Source organism: Maniola hyperantus, chromosome 11, assembly GCF_902806685.2.
Source record: "Maniola hyperantus chromosome 11, iAphHyp1.2, whole genome shotgun sequence".
NCBI lineage: Eukaryota > Metazoa > Arthropoda > Insecta > Lepidoptera > Nymphalidae > Maniola > Maniola hyperantus.
The window spans coordinates 14,314,970-14,331,609 of record NC_048546.1 but is presented as its reverse complement, the minus strand read 5'-3'; the positions used below and the strand labels follow the sequence as shown (position 1 = coordinate 14,331,609).

The following is a 16,640-nucleotide window of genomic DNA, read 5'->3' as shown; positions in this document are numbered from 1 at the left end:
TTTTATTTCGAGCAACAAGGACTCAATATTGTTAGTACCTAGTACAAATCTTAGTGTCTATGTTAGTACTAAACCTACATCTTATCATCTTATTATCATCTAACTAGCTGATGCCCGCGACTTCATCCGCGTGGAAACAGATCTCCAGGTCTTTATCTATACCCATGCAATAATCACGTCAATCCGTTGCACCATTGCGACGTGATTGAAGGACAAACCAACAAACCAACAAACCAACAAACCAACAAACCAATAAAACAACAAACCAACAAACAAACACACTTTCGCATTTATAATAAGGGTACTGATTTAATTTAAATTAACATTAATTATTTGTGATGCTAGTCATCGCTGCACCATTCCGTTAGTGTCTATGTCTAATAATGTCCATGTCATAATAGCTACCTGCAAAATTCAAGATTTTAAGTCAACGGGAAGTACCCTATAGGTTTCTTGACTGATATGATAGACAACGAAGTGATCCTATAAGGGTTCCTTTTTTTCTTTCGAGGTACGGAACCCTAAAAAATACAGAGCAAACTTCAATTTGACCGCTTCAAAGTTCACATAAATAGCAATCGTGATCGTGGCGTATAAATCAGTAAGAAACTAATTTAAACATGAAGTTATTATAACAATAGAATCAGTATAACGTCTTTATAAACGATCATCAAACGTCATACAAAATTACACGAACAATAAAAATAGATTAGACTAGCTTATGCTTGCGACTTCGTCCGCGTGGACTATACAAATTTCAAACCCCTATTTTACCCCCTTAGGGATTGAATTTTCAAAAATCCTTTCTTAGCGGATGTCTTGTCATAATAATATCTATCTGCATGCCAAATTTCAGCCCGATCCGTCCAGTAGTTTGAGCTGTGCGTTGATAGATCAGTCAGTCAGTCAGTCAGTCAGTCAGTCAGTCACCTTTTCCTTTTATTATTTAGATAATTATTTAGCAGACTTAGATTTTCCGGGCTAAACAGCTGTGGGGGGACCTTGCATCTTGCATCCTTGCTAATTTTGCTACCTCTGATAAAAATCGGTTAAATCGGGGACCTTTAAGAATCCCTTTGGGAACTCTTTGATTTTTCGGGATAAAAAGTAGCCCATGTCCGACTGTTCGTCACCGGGATAGAAGCTAACTCTGTGCCAAATTTCATCAAAATTGGTTGAACTGTTGGACCGTGACAAACTAGCATACAGACAGACAGACACTAATAATAATATTAGTATGGGCTTCAAGTCGATAGCGTTAGTTTAGGTTAGTAGTTACTGAGATAAGTAGGTGTAACAGGTACCAGACAGACCGACAGAATTAGCCGCACCATAAGGTTTCCTGTTTTACCATTTTGGTACGGAACCATAAAAACTATCAAAAAAACATAATTAAGATGACCAGAAATAATTAACATTAAGACCTTGCTTGTAAAAAGTAGTTTAGTAGTTTCTTAATTGGGCAATCACTTAAGCCTTCATCATTCATCGGGAGGTAACTAACTAAACTCAGTATCTTATAAGAAACACCTAAATAAAACTCCAAATAATAATTAAATACACTGTATTAATTCAATATGACACTTATATTTTTTTCCATTGCCTGTAGTACAACTTTTAGACTCAACCCTTTTTACGGTGTCCATCGTCTCTGCCTTCTCCCACCAACATCCCAAAAAGGTTCTTCAACGGTGCCTTTTCCGATATGTTTCTTTTTTAGGGTTCCGTGCCTCAAAAGGAAAAACGGAACCCTTATAGGATCACTTTGTTGTCTGTCTGTCAAGAAACCTACAGGGTACTTCCCGTTGACCTAGAATCATGAAATTTGGCAGGTAGTTAGGTCTTAAAGCAGACATTCGGGGAAAAATCTGAAAACATTGAATTTGTGGTTACATCACACAAACAAAAATTGTGGTCATGAATTAATATTTGTAGGCGCGCTAGTCACGTACATCAGAAATAGGAAGGAGAATGACCGATAATTATTATTATTAATCCTCAGCCGACATCAGAACGTATCAGAACGTAGTAATTAACCACTAGGTACTTTAATCAATGATCTTTACAATTAGTTCTCAGCACTTTAAACAACCTATTGGATGAGTCGGGATTTACTTTCTTAAAATGAACCAGGCCGCATATGTAAACTAACGATATTCTTGTGTTATCAAATTACATGGACTATCCTCAATTATTATCATGGAAACTCTCACGTATAGCACAGGGAAACTATCAACGCAAGGTAACGAGGTAAACCTAACCTAACCCTACCTAGGTCGCCTCCAACCACCCCTCACAGCGACCCCTCACCTCACTCTAACCTAATCTCAACATCATCATCATCATCATTATAGCATCATCATAGCATCATCGCATCATGTGATTAGGGCACAATTGCTATTGCAACCTCTGAATCACTAGCCATTTCTTTATCTGATCATCTAAAGACAATCTACCACTGGTTCGTAATGCTACAGCCTACCGCGAGAAGAGCCAGCAAGAAACTCGCGTGGCGACTAGCTCAATCATCAATCTCAACTTCATGAACACTCTTAAAATAATCATTGCATTGACACTCACTATCTAAACCAGATCATATTATTGACTCCTCTTTACTAACTCGCAATATCACAATAGCTCTACCTTATCCACTCTATGCGCGTCTACATACCGAATGCCATAGCATCGTGCGCTACGGCGCCTCGAACACTATTCATCCAGGTATGCAATCGCCACACTATACCTACGCGAATCCCACTCAAGGGATCGCCAGCTCGTGCCCGGTTTCCTCGAAACCACCAGAATGCAAGCTATTCGATCTAATGGGAAACTCATTGTCTGATCACCCTACCTCTTGTGTAGGGTAGTGTCTACCCTACACAAGAGTCATCAATGATTCTTAACCAAACGGGTTATACGTTTCTAAAGCGGGTACTATCAAAGTTAACTGCAAATTACTATCACACTAAACTATCACTTTAAACTAATTATTATCTCAACTGCCGGTATATCTCCAATTACACTCTAAATTACTAGCGTTTGCAGAAATAACCCTAACGGATGTCATTATAATAATCTATCCACTGAGCCAACCGTTAACTCACGAATTACTCTAATATTCACCAATATAATTAATATTCCATATTCGTCTAACAACTACGCGAACATTATTAATAGTGCTTTGCAGACAAAGTCACCGGATAGCATTAAAGGTTAGAATTACTTTAAGGTTACGATTTAACACAAACATTCTACATTATCACAATCACAGAATTAAATATCACGATCATTATTATTCACGCTAAAAGCTACCTATCTCGAATTACCTAAGCTAATCTGAATTCTAATAAAAAGGCTAGAGTGAATTCTGAATCAGACAACCTACGCGCGTCTGTCAAAATCCAACTCTGCCGGCTAATCCAAGATGGCTTCTTTTCACAGAGTAAAGCTTCCTTCATGCAACGTTTCTTTTCACGGAATCTATGACAGTAAAACCTATTATAACATTGACACGCCTACATATTTATTTTTATGCATAATAGGTTTTGAATTATCGTGCAAAATGTCCAAAAAATACGTCTGTAGTACGGAACCCTCGTTGCGCGAGCCTGACTCCCACTTGGCCGGTTTTTTTTAAATAATCTCTATTATAATCTTTGGATTCTAGCATTTTGGTATTACAATAATAAATTCTTTCTTTCTTCTTTTACTTCTATTAATTTGACTATTCCTAAACAATCATCTTTTACAAAAAAAAAAAAACTGAGCAATGGCAATGTAGCTTACATTTTATAACTATACTTACTGTAACTTTTCCACGTTTATTACAGCAATATCAAAGAAATAAGTAACCTTTTTCTTTATTGTATGCCAAAAGGTCTATTACCATTAGATACGGTTTCCAAATAATTGTTTTCTGATGCAATTGCGTCTCTTTAACTGATGATTTGCGGTACAAATATTAAATAGGCACTATTTGTAAAAAAAACTAAGTGCCTACAATGTTTTTTTTTGTAGGTAAGTATAATACACAATATAATAGAATGTATCAATTGCGTGTATAAAATCCATTAAGTACAAACAATAAAACATCATGTCAGAATCCCAGTTGCTCATAGAGGTTCCGTAGATAATATGTAGGTACACCTAATAGGTAGGTATATTATTGAAGTAGGTAAGTAGGGTTGGTATTTTTAGGGTTCCTTACCTCAAAAGGAAAAACGGAACTCTTATAGGATCACTTTGTTGTCTGTCTGTCTGTCTGTCCGTCTGTCTGTCTGTCAAGAAACCTACGGGGTACTTCCCATTGACCTAGAATCATGAAATTTGGAAGGTAGGTAGATCTTATAGCTGACATTTGGGGAAAAATCTGAAAACCGTGAATTTAGGGTTAGATCACACAAAAAAAAATTAAAATTGTGGTCATGAACTAATAATTGGTATTTTCAACTTTCGAAGTGAGATAACTATATCAAGTGGGGTATCATGTGAAAGGTCTTCACCTGTACATTCTAAAACAGATTTTTATTTATTTTTATGCATCACAGTTTTTGAATTATCGTGCAAAATGTCGAAAAAATACGACTGTAGTACGGAACCCTCATTGCGCGAGCCTGACTCGCACTTGGCCGGTTTTTTAAAACAAAATATTTTGTAATATTTATAATATCCATTAACTAGCTGATGTACTTTTGTATTTAGATTTCTCAAAATTCCGTGGGAGCTCTTTGATTTTCCGAGATCAAAGTAGCCTATGTCACGCTCCAGGTCTTAAACTATACCCATGCTCGATCCGTTGCTCCGTTGCGTTCAACAAACCAATAAACCAACAAACAAACATACACACTTTCGCATTTATAATATGGGTAGTGATATTTACATAATACAGACAGATGAGGAACCCTAGACACCAACAAATTAGCATTTAATGATGCTCCTCTAATTAGCGTCGAATGGCGAGCATACATAACCACCAGCTTCCTACGTACCCACACACACACAAGTGCTGTAATGTACACATATAATTATAATGTACATAATCGTGGAGGATGTTACCTACTTATACTTAGCGTGTTTGTAATAACAAATAATGGAAATTAATTTAATTTTATTGTTGGCGACTTGCGAATTTGTTGAGTTGAGAATCTGTACCCGTAATACAAGATTTTACGTCTCACCAAACGAAACCAAATTCGAGAGTCGAAATACTTCCGCGTTACAGTAAAATGGACCTAAACAGCTTTGAATTGAAGTCAAATATTCAATGCCACTGATTTTAATTTCGCAATGTTTCCGCTTGGAGCGCTGGCTGTAGAAGTGTAGACAAACTTGAGCTTTAAAACAAGGCATTTAAGATCCAGTTTACTGTAACGGGGAAGTATATCGACTCTCGAATTTGGTTTGGTTTGGGGAGACGTAAAATCTTGTACTACGGGTACTGGTGAGTTGCGTTGCAAATCTGGTAAACTGCTCGTAAAAGTTTCAAAATGCCCACTGTGAAAATCAGTACCCTTATTTAAATGCTTGTTTTTTGGTTTATTGGTTTGTTGGTGTGTCCTTCAATCACGGCAACGGAGCTACGGACCGACGTGATTTTTGCATAGGTATAGATAAAGACCTGGAGAGTGACATAGGCTACTTTTTATCCCGGAAAATCAGAGTTCCCACGGGATTTTAAAAAAACCTGTTTCCACGCGGATGAAGTCGCGGGGATCACCTAGTTAAAAAATACAAATAAAAAGTGTTCTTCCATTACGATGGTGCGGAACCCTTCGTGTGCGAGAATTTTTTACTTTCCAGTTGTTGTGGGGGTTAAAGCTTTTTGAGTAGCCAGCGTCACTTAGTGGGAGACTTTGACTGTACTCTATAGATAAACTTCTTTCGGTTCCAGGTGTACCATATGTGCGACGGTCTAGGCAGGCAGTTCAGCTACTCGTGTCCAAACACAACGCTGTTCCAGCAGCGGATGCTGGTGTGTGACCATTGGTACATGGTCAACTGCACCAACTCCGAGAGCGACTATGATGCTAATCTGCTTATTGGTACGTAATCTCAGGTGTACCACATGTGCGACGGCCTAGGCCGGCAGTTTAGCTACTCGTGTCCCAACACGACGCTGTTCCAGCAGCGGATGCTGGTGTGTGACCATTGGTACATGGTCAACTGGACCAACTCCGAGAGCGACTATGACGCCAACCTGCTCATTGGTAAGTAATCTCAGATGTACCACATGTGCGACAGCCTAGGCCAGCAATTCAGCTACTCGTGTCCAAATACCACGCTGTTCCAGCAGTGGATACTAGAACAATTCGTGAATAGCTTTAAGCTAATATAAATTAGGTTAGGTAGCACTATTTGTTAGGTACGTAGCTTTGTGTTAGCTTGCAGCTAGTTATTATTCCTAGTTACGAGAAGGTACCTGTTTCAAGCTAATAGCAGTAATAGCTCATTGTATCAGATAAGCTGTTGCGCAAGTTCCTTGGACTTTCACTGTTGCTTGAATCAAATTAATTTATGGTCTAGGTACCTATAGGCATCTATTAAATAACTTAAATCATGTTTTTCTTAGGTAAGTGCTACCTAGATTTAACCATCGATTGTTGTTGTTGTCATTAGGTAGGGGAAATGTCGGCGTATCTCCCCCCCCCCATACCCCGATTGCTATCTCGGTATAGGTATCAGAAGCAAGTAGTATTTTAGACCCTCAAAGCATAAAAAACCGGCCAAGTACGAGCCAAACTTGCGCACCGAGGGATCCGTACTACAGTCGTATTTTTTTGACATTTTGCACGATAAATCAAAAACCATTATGCATAAAAATTAATAAAATCTGTTATAGAATCTGCAGGTAAAGCCCTTTTATATGATACCCCACTTAGTATACTACCTACTTAATCTTACTTTGAAAGTTGTACATACTTAATAATTATTTGTACAATTTTATTGTGATGTAACGATAAATCCATGTATTTCGGATTTATTTCTGTACTTGTGTTATAAGACCTAGGTACCTACCTGCCAAACTTCATGATTCTAGGTCAACGGGAAGTACCTACACTATAGGTTTTCTTGTATCTTGACAGACACGACAGACAGGCAGATAAACGGACAGACGGACAAACAGACAGACAACAAAGGGATCCTATAAGGGTTCCTTTTTTCCTTTTGAGGAACGGTAGGTACGCTAACATTTTTCTCTATTTTTATCAAGAACTTCAGTGAAACTCAAAAAAGCTTGTTTACAGCCATCGATATAAATGACAAGATATGGCCAAGCGAACAAAATTTTTCACGGTTTTGTAACCAAATAAATCAGCGCCACCTCTTAGATACTAATGATTGAACGACCCGTTTGAAATCCAGACGTCACTGAGGTTGCATTGGTGCTAAAGCACCACTGAGTCGGTGCTATTTTCTTTGTTCAATAGCTTTGTCCATACGAAGTAATATATAAGTTAATGTTTACTGCAAATAGTTTAACTAAATGCATTTAATTTCGAAGCACATCTAAATCTGTTCCAAATAGTTGCCTTCGTTAAAGGCCAGTTCACGATCTGATCTCACAGCCTTGCGGGTCGAATGTCGATGCCTCCTCACGAAACAACCTTAATTTAGCTCTATTCTTACGTATCAACTGAAATTCATTAGCTCGTACACGACCTATCAATCAATTTGAGCATATTTGCGTACTATTATTGTAATGTGTTAATAAAATATTATGCTGCACTCACGATATTTAAGATATCTAATTCATATACATCTTGTTGGAATTCCGAAACGATGGTATCTAGAGTCGTTATCGATTAGTTGCCCTAATAAAAAGGCTTTTAAAGCTTCAGTAGCATTGATACCATTACCTTTTATACCATTTGTTTTATTATTATTTTATGCCGATTATAATAGCGCCTAAAGGACGTTGTAGCTAGGGTACTGGTTTTGGGCTGCCCGTATTTGAGGTGACCGTCGCAGAGGCATCTCTAGCCCTTGTGGCGCCCGTGTGCAACCAGTACCCTGGCGCCCTTTAGTCTAGTAGAAGCAGGGCCAAAATGGAATACTAACAGTTATATTTTCAAACGGAAATTCGGATGCAAATGGTGCAATTTTAAATGATGACGGCTTCGGCCATAACACGAGCGCAGGGTCTTTGAGAGCGCCGGCATCGACGCATCTTTGGAGGTGTCGCATTAGAGGGCGCTCGGCGCCCCCTTAGACCCGGCGCCCGTGTGTGCCGCACACCCTGCACCATAGTTAAAGACGCCTCTGGACCGTCGATTCGAGAAGAAGATGATAGTCCACGGTGGCCAAGTGCATATTGGCAGACTACACACACCTTTTAGAACATTAAGGAGATTTGTAAGGCATTCAGGTTTCCTCATGATGTTTTTCTTCACCATTACAGCAAGTGATATTCATTGTTTAAAACGCAAAAAGATGAGTGCTGGAAATGGGGATCGACTCTCGCTTTTTTTCACATTTTCAGGAAACTATCTTTGATTTTTAGCTCTAAGGTAGCTCGTAAAATCAGTTCACTTAATCTTAAAAGAAATACTAATTGTTTCATCAGGTCAAAGGGACAAGCCGTTCGTGTCGGACGCGGACATGCGCCAGCGGACTCCTCGGCCGGACATCCTGTCCGTGCCTCCCAACAGCAACTACTACGATGGGTTGAAAGAAGCTGAGACTAAGGTGAGATCTCTGTCTATACTTCTGCAAATCGAAATCTGCAGTCCGAACCAGTGCAGTTGGTAGATTCACAGACGTAGTGATACATCACATCGAAACGACGTCATTTTGACGTCAGCCAAAATAAAAATACACCATCAGCATCAGCTCGAAACTTCAGTCTAGTGCTGACATCACTAAAAAGGCGGCCACGCGCATTAGCAATTTGCGGGACTTATTGCTGTTGTCCTAACTACATGAAATAAATTATTTTGATTCTGATTTTCAAACAGATTTCTCTATAGAAGAGATGTTCACATAGATAATATTATAGAGATTAGAGAACCATGCCCCTATTTTTAAGTACTTCAATGCAGTGGTTGGGTATACTTACCGTCACCATGAACATTTGCCAATTTAAGGGAAGGACTGCTGGTTTTAGAGGAATTTGTGTTTTCACCCATAACAAAGTTTAATGTGAAAGAACGTAACATTTTCTTCTTTTTCCTCTTAACCTCCCATTATTTATCAACACTGTAACTAATCTCATTCCTTTTCTTTTTTCTAGTTCCCATTCCACCCGGATAACAGTATCGTGGGAATTTCGGAATCGATCTCAAGCGGCAGTGAAGACTTGGATAGTGACAAGCGCTACTACAGACCGCCTACCTCGTGGTCAATGAAGACCAAGAGACCAGCTCCTGTCACCATAGACACTAGTGAAGATAGCTTTCACTTCAATAACGAAAAACCGAAGAGACCAACCGTCACCAACCGTGACATAAATGAAAACCACTTCAAATTTAACGTTAATCATGAAAAGCCAACGTTCAAACCAGCTTCGAATGCCAACACTAAAAAGGATATAGTTTTCAACCAACCAGAACTTGAACAAACGTATGAAGCAAACAAAGTAAGACCAAATGTAAAAATCCCACCTCCGTCCAGGGAATTAGTGGCTCCTTTACCACCAGTAAAAGACAGTGAATCTGAAGAATATGAAATTGATGCGAGAGTCAAAACACAAGACCCCGTTTACAACTTCATAAAACGCTTCGACCCAAACTCACCAGACTCAATAAAAACAACCATGACACGATCAGAAATCATAGATCTAAACAAACATCTACCAGATGCCCAAGTCAGTTCAGAAGAAGATAGAATTCCGCGCAACAACAAAAACTTTGGTAATAATTTCAATGTTCTACAAAGCGATAAGAAAAAAGGATCGACTGAGAGCACTAGATTTGAAAAGGTAAATGTCAAGACAAACCCGGAATTAAACACTGAATCAAATGTAAATTCAGTACCGGAACCAGCTAAAGAACTTCTGCCTCCGAAAACTGATTTTACTCCATTGGCGTCAACGACAATGGGACCACCAATTTACTATGAATGGAAATGGGCTGTACCAGCGTTTGATTTAGAGCCTCCTAAACTTAGTAATGAGACTGCACTAAACGCTACCAACCCTGTGAAGCCAAGCAAAAGACCTTTCAGCGATCACACTACCACAACCCCCAAACCTATAGACATACAACCAAGTAACACAGAGTATAACACGAGTTCATACTTCGTACCAGACTTTGTGTTTCCCTTAGACAGTCCCCATCCAGGGTACGATGATGACGCTGCCCAGACTTCCTTCCAAGTGGAAGTTTCTAGACCTGGAAGAGCAAGTTACGGGGAGAACCCAGCTTGCCCCCAGTGCCATCCTGCGTATCTTAACCCTGGCACTTGTGAACCGTGTATTGTGAGGAGGTAACATTCACATCTAGGAATTACAATAAATTCAGTTCATAGCCATTCCGATTATAACGATTGACATTTTGTTGTAAAATGGAAATCGGTTTTGTTGATTCAAGATGATCGCATACTAGAGACAAGCCTAGTCGTTAAAGACGCACATGTATGAAAACGCGAATTCCGCACCCGCATTTTTTGCGTTCTGTCACGGACTCGACGCGAGCTTCGTCTTTTATATTTAGCCGACTTCCAAATTATCTTCTTGCACCGGTTCTCAACTCAGTGCGTTTTTTTAATGTACGGTATGCACACCAATTTCTCCGTGGTTTTGGATCGGTTTTCAAATTTTTTTTTAGTATTGCATACGTAAGTGGTTACCGATTGAAAAAAGAACCTTGGCCTTGAACTTGCGTAAAGGATGATTTTGATTTAAATATTTGATAGTCTGAGGCACCACGGCGGGAGTGTCTATGATGCTACGCGATTGGTGTTTTAATCTACTTCTACGCGAAAAAGTACATAGCGCAGATACATTCCCCTGTCATATAGACTACTTTTTAACTTACTTCAAATACCAAACTGTACCACGATGTAGTAAGTGCGTGCGGCATTTGCGGAACAAGTGACACGTGCGGCTCGTAGGTATCTAATGTGCGATCATCATAATACCATTTCTACGTCATCGTTAAGTTGTTGTTAATTAAGTTCAGTGAGTCTAAATATAATACTATACTCACAACGAATCTAATTTATTTAGGTAAAAATGTTGAAGGTCTCAAACTTTATAGACTGGTTTGAACGAAACGACTAGCCCGTCCTGTCTGCCAAACCACACGATCAACTCTGTACATAATTTAATAATTATTAGTTGGTATAGATAGGTACATCTTGAAACTATTAATAATAAAATCCACACTACAGTAACAGCTATTATAAAATCAAAAGTAGAGTCCGCGACAGGTTGAAATGACAATCGGGGTATGAAGCCGCCGCACACCCGCACGTTGTGTGCGGGGTGTTCCCTCCCTGATTGCCATCTCGACCTGTCGCGTACTATAGATATGTCTGTCACGGCATACCTACCACATAATCCTAATACTTATAACGATGTTTAAATTGTAGGGTAGGACGGAACACGGAGTTTACAGTAGGTACTTGCCTAACTTGTATTTTTGAGGCAAATGAAAGCTACTTCTATCGCTAGAAAATAGAAAATTCATGTTGTAACGCGGACGCAGTACCTACCTATAGCAAAAACGAAAACTGCTACAATCAGAAACTCTTTTTAAAATATCACCTGTCACTATAGATAGCTAAACTTACAAAAGTTGCGTAACAAAAATATTGTTCTGAAATACCTACCTACTCTTTTTAATTGTTTTGGTTTTTTTTAACCTTTTGTAATTAATTTGATAATTTTGTCGACAATTGCCCATGAAGCAATTATGCTTTCATATTATAATTATTTTTTGTTTTATTTTATTTGTTAACTGACTACCTACAAAGTGACTACTTATAAAATAATAGTACAAGTTTAAAATACATGATAAGCTATCCTCAAAAATAAGATGGGTATAATAATAATTATTATTATTATTTAAAACTTTGTAACTATAAGTACATTTTTGTAAAATAAATTATTATACTTAACTACCTATTATAATAATATGCCTCTCTTATAATAAGTTATAACATTATTAAGTTTTGCAAATAAACATTTTTAAAAAGGTCGACTTTTATTTACCTACGAAGGGCACCTTCGAATTCAGCAAATCACAGCAATTGCGATTGTAACCATGATTGATGCAGGTTTTCCGGAATCGACCTATACGCGGCCAAAAGTAATGTACATCGGCCTTTAGAATTACGTTTCGGCTTTGTAGAGCGATTGTCTCTGTCACTCATTTCTATAATATGACGTTTTGTCGGTCTCAACGACAGGGACAACGCTCTACAAATCTGCTATCTCTTTCTAAAGGTCGATGTACATTACCTTCGGCCGCTTACTGTACCGCGAGTCCTGTGATGTGCCGTTAGTAAGTTCATACATACTTTTTCTTAGGTATAAATTCTTTATACCTACTTAAGGCGCCCGATGTCGTCCTCGCATTTTATCGTGTCGTGCGGTGGCCTGTGCAAAAACGCCCTACACAAAACAAATATTTGTTGGGTACTGATATTTTATTTTATTTTCCAAATAGCATTGTCATCGAAAACAAAATCATAGAGGTGGGTGCGGTGAGGCGCTGCGCGCTCGCGGCGGCTTGGGGCGGCTCGCTCGAAGCGAGCTGCAGCGCGGGCGCAGCCGGCTCGCGCGTGGCGCGGCGCGTGGGAGGCACGCCCGTGGCACGGCGCGTCGGCGTGGGCGGCGGGCGGGTTGTCTCGTGGGCGGCACGGGGTGGTGGGCGGGCGTCGTCGGCCGCGTAGTCCGCCGCGTTGTCACCGTACTCACCCGCCTTCAAGCGCACGCGGGGGGTTCGGGTCTGAGCTGCCTACGGGCGGGTTCGTATGCATTACACTCGAGCGAGCTTGCAGGAAACCTCCAATTTTAATATCAAGGCAAGATTAAATAATAGGCGTCTTCTAGGCAAGCGCGCTCCATCTTAAGCTGCTTCGCCACTTGCTAGCAAGCAGGTCTGATTGCAACCAAGCGCGTCTATTTTAAAAACCAAACCTACCGGTGATAACTGATATAGGTACCTACTACACGACAGGTCGAGATAGCAATCAGGGTAGGAACGCCCCGCACAGTCCTACACTAACCTGGGTGACACATATGTGTGTGCGGGGCGTCCCCCCGCATCATTATAAAGTGCGTCTCCGATTTTGTTGTTTAATTTTATCGTCCAGTTCCTTCATACTTTTTCACGATTTCCAAAAATCTTTCCAGAATAATGCATACGAACTTGTATTCTACACTCGTTAGGGGGTAAATATAGAGCAGTTTAAATTAATAATTTTATTAAAATTCTTCGTTACGACATTCGATAATATAATTTTGATGACAAGCAAAATTATTGTTATTTTATATTTTCATAAGTCGGCAATAACTAAGTGATGAAATATGAAATAGGAATCATTATAAAGTGCGTCTCCGATTTTGTTGTTTAATTTTATCGTCCAGTTCCTTCATACTTTTTCATGATTTCCAAAAATCTTTCCAGAATAATGCATACGAACTTGTATTCTACACTCGTTAGGGGGTAAATATAGACAGTTTAAATTAATAATTTTATTAAAATTCTTCGTTACGACATTCGATAATATAATTTTGATGACAAGCAAAATTATTGTTATTTTATATTTTCATAAGTCGGCAATAACTAAGTGATGAAATATGAAATAGGTACCTTGAAGTCTGGCCGGTTAGGTTCGAACTCTAATGCATGTCTTGCGGAGGATGCGTGCTCGTCGCCGAAGAAGGGGATGGTGGCGAGCGAGGTACGCCGCGGTGACTCAGGCGGCGACGCAAGCGTCGCGGCGGTGGGCTCGGGGCGCGCGAGCAGGGCGGGGCTCGGGGCGGCGGGTGTGCTTTCTACCGACGCACCTGTAACGAGCAGGGAAGTGCAGGCACACTACTCATGTGGTGCAGGGGCCAGGGCTGTGTGCGGTGTGAGTGCCCATGGCCCGAGTTGATCGGAGTGCTTACTCGTGGTTAGTTGGTCGTCGGCCGCGTCTTCAGCGGGTGGGACGGAGTCCGTGGGGTGCGAGGAGGCGGGGGCGGGCGGGTCGTCGTCGTCGGGCAGCAGGCGCCGCTCGGTGCACTGCGAGGCGCACGCGCCGCTGTCACACAATACAACTCTTTAAACGCTGTTTTGAAATACTCGAAGTACCTATACATACTCAGAAAGAGTCGGTCGCTGACAGCTCCCGAAACAGTTCAGCGGCTTGACGTCAAGCACGTAGATTTGTTACTTTTGCTTGATCAAGCTGCTTATAGGGAGCTTGATCAAGCAAACGACACTTTTCTCATATCTCGAACAAAACGATCGTCAAGTCAAACAAAAAATGAAAATAGCATCATTTACGCCTCAAGCATCAAGCAAATTTTGTTAACGGAAGCTCTTTACAAAGTTCTCACCGTCCGCACAGGCGCAACGTGTGCGCGCAGTGCAGGAAGCGCCGCGCGCGCGCCACGGCCTGCGCCGCGAGCGTGGCGCTACACGCGCCCGCGCCGCCCAGCGCGCTCAGCACGCCGCTCAGCTTGCCGCCGCACACCACGCCGCCACCGAGGTCACGCTGCAAGTATACGTGTCATGGTCGTCAAGCCAGGGGGAGAAGGGGGAAGGTAGCGGGTCGGATGCAGCTCACCTCGCACATGTCGCCGTCGTCGGCGGCCAGGCACAGCAGGTGAGCGCGCGTCGCAGCCCACTGCGACACGCGCGCCGCACAGTCGCGTTCGGGCGCGCTGTGCAGGCTGCGCACCCGAAAACGCACCCGGGGACCGGCGACGGCACGGGGCGGTAGTGCGCGCACGGCGTGGCAGCTCTCGGCAGCGGCCCCCGGGTCAGTCTGCAGCAAGATGGGCAGGGCACGCGCGGCGCGGCCGAAGGGCGCCTCCAGCTCGAGCACGGCTAGGTCACGCGCGGGATCGGCGGGGTCGCGCCCGTCGCCCGCCAGCGCTATGCGCGCCACACGCCTCGCGCCCGCCGCCGGCGTCACGCCGCGCGCGCCCAGCAGCGCCGCCGCCAGCGCCCAGGGCGCCTGCGCGCCGGGCGCCTCGCCGCGCCCGCGTGCACATCGCGCTGTGGTGACGCCGGTGCGCAACGACACCAGAGACGCGGCGCACTGCCACCCGTCCTCGTGCTCCAACACTATCTGTATCACACCAACATAAATGTCGCCTTAAACAAATAAATGCTACCACAGTCCATAGATTATTGGTTTATTCTTCGGTGGATGCAACCGGGTGATGAATATTGTCAATCATCATCACCCTTGTCAACCGATAGACGTGCAATGATGGAGAACTCTTGTAGGGACTTCCACACGCAACGATCTTGCGTCGCCTGAATCCAGCGGCTCTTTACGACCTCGTTTGGTGTCGCCTGTCCAATTAGTTGGGGTCTTCCAACGCTGTCCTTTCCGTCTATCGATTTTTTGAGCTATATGCCATACCCATTGGCAATCCAGCTTCGCAATGCGATTTTTTCCCGAGTGATTTGAAACAGACTGTTTCAACTCTTCCCGGTCTCCCCTACTAGTCACCATGAAAGGCGCGGGGTCGCTGTCGTCGTCATCGTCGTCGTCTTGGGCACGTTGCGCGTCGGGGGTGGGCAGGCGCGCGTCGTGCGCGTCGGACGCGGGCAGGCGCGCGAGCAGCAGCGCCGCGCCCAGCAGCAGCCTGAGCTCGTAGCGCACCATTCACTCCGCGACACACACGCTGCCCTGTTCCTGAAGTTCAGTGAGCATGCAGAAGAACAGTTTTCAAACCCGAACCGATCACCTACTAAGTTACTGAGCAAGTTACAGAGTGAATAGGAAGTTCGAAGGAACATGAAAATTCTGTGCAAAACAATCAGTTGAAATGCTGTAATAAAACAAAATGATTCAAAGAAATATTATACTTATCGAGATTGTAATATCAATGTCCAACGTAGTGAAGTTTACATGACAATATGTCTATATATTCTTCTTCTCTCTACTCTTTTGAGAAGGTTAAATAGGTATTTACCTAGGATCTGACTCTAAGGGTAGTTGGTTTTAAGTCCCGCAAATTGCTAATGCGCGTGGTCACCATTTTAGTGACGTCAGCACTAGATTGAAGTTTCGAGCTGATGGTATATTTTTCCGGCTGACGTCAAAATGACGTCATTTCGATGTTAATGAGACAATGTTCCAGCGCAATAGCAATTTGCGGCACTTATCAAGCACGATTTGTTTTGCTTCATCAAATGCATTGCTATTTGATGCGCCCGTGAAGCGGCTTGTACAAGTATATACGGCGCTTTTTTGATATCTCGAACGCTGTCCGAACGTCGCGTCTAACAAAAATATAGAATCGCATCAAGCACGTAGGTAAAAATGTTTGCCTCAAGCATCAAGCAAACTTTGTAAACGGTCAAAATGCTTGACTCAAGCAAAAATCTACGTGCTTGACGTCAAGCCGCTTGACCGTCTTGAAACCTCTTTAAGCTGTATAAAAAATATTACGATTAATCGTAACAATCGTAAAAACGCGCATCCCTTGATGGCCATGATTTCTTGTCTCTGCCTATCAAATAGTATATTCA

At 42.1% G+C, this 16,640-nt stretch overlaps 3 protein-coding genes across 7 annotated transcripts in view; 2 read left to right on the top strand and 1 right to left on the bottom strand.

Annotated features, from left to right (window-relative positions):
• The window catches only part of js (jiangshi), a 61,199-nt gene extending 49,079 nt beyond the window's left edge, over window positions 1-12,120 (top strand). For 2 of the 4 annotated variants that reach the window (XM_069501750.1, XM_069501751.1), the window contains exons 4-6: window positions 5,891-6,041; window positions 8,564-8,685; window positions 9,230-12,119. In XM_069501750.1, coding sequence (XP_069357851.1) covers window positions 5,891-6,041; window positions 8,564-8,685; window positions 9,230-10,426 — 1,470 coding nt within the window. In that variant the 3' untranslated portion in view covers window positions 10,427-12,119. The other 2 variants (XM_034973144.2, XM_069501752.1) reach the window with 2 other exon arrangements.
• Window positions 1-16,640, top strand: part of LOC117986712 (pre-mRNA-splicing factor CWC22 homolog) — a 229,959-nt gene that overhangs the window by 93,455 nt on the left and 119,864 nt on the right. The window lies entirely within an intron of this gene.
• LOC138403043 (uncharacterized) lies at window positions 12,594-15,771 on the bottom strand. Its single transcript, XM_069501994.1, has 6 exons — window positions 15,616-15,771; window positions 14,719-15,225; window positions 14,489-14,646; window positions 14,057-14,208; window positions 13,758-13,954; window positions 12,594-12,863 (listed from the first exon to the last, which is right to left on the bottom strand). The coding sequence occupies exons 1-6, from the start codon at window positions 15,769-15,771 to the stop codon at window positions 12,594-12,596; spliced, it is 1,440 nt and encodes a 479-aa protein (XP_069358095.1).

Bases quoted from the DNA above. Each gene is read 5' to 3' on its own strand.
- LOC138403043 (XM_069501994.1), bottom strand. From the start codon at position 15,771: ATGGTGCGCTACGAGCTCAGGCTGCTGCTGGGCGCGGCGCTGCTGCTC. The intron at 15,226-15,615 runs GTGACTAGTAGG...GGTGTGATACAG, and splicing joins GCGACCCCGCGCCTTTCATG to ATAGTGTTGGAGCACGAGGA. The intron at 13,955-14,056 runs GTAAGCACTCCG...TGCTCGTTACAG, and splicing joins CGACGACCAACTAACCACGA to GTGCGTCGGTAGAAAGCACA.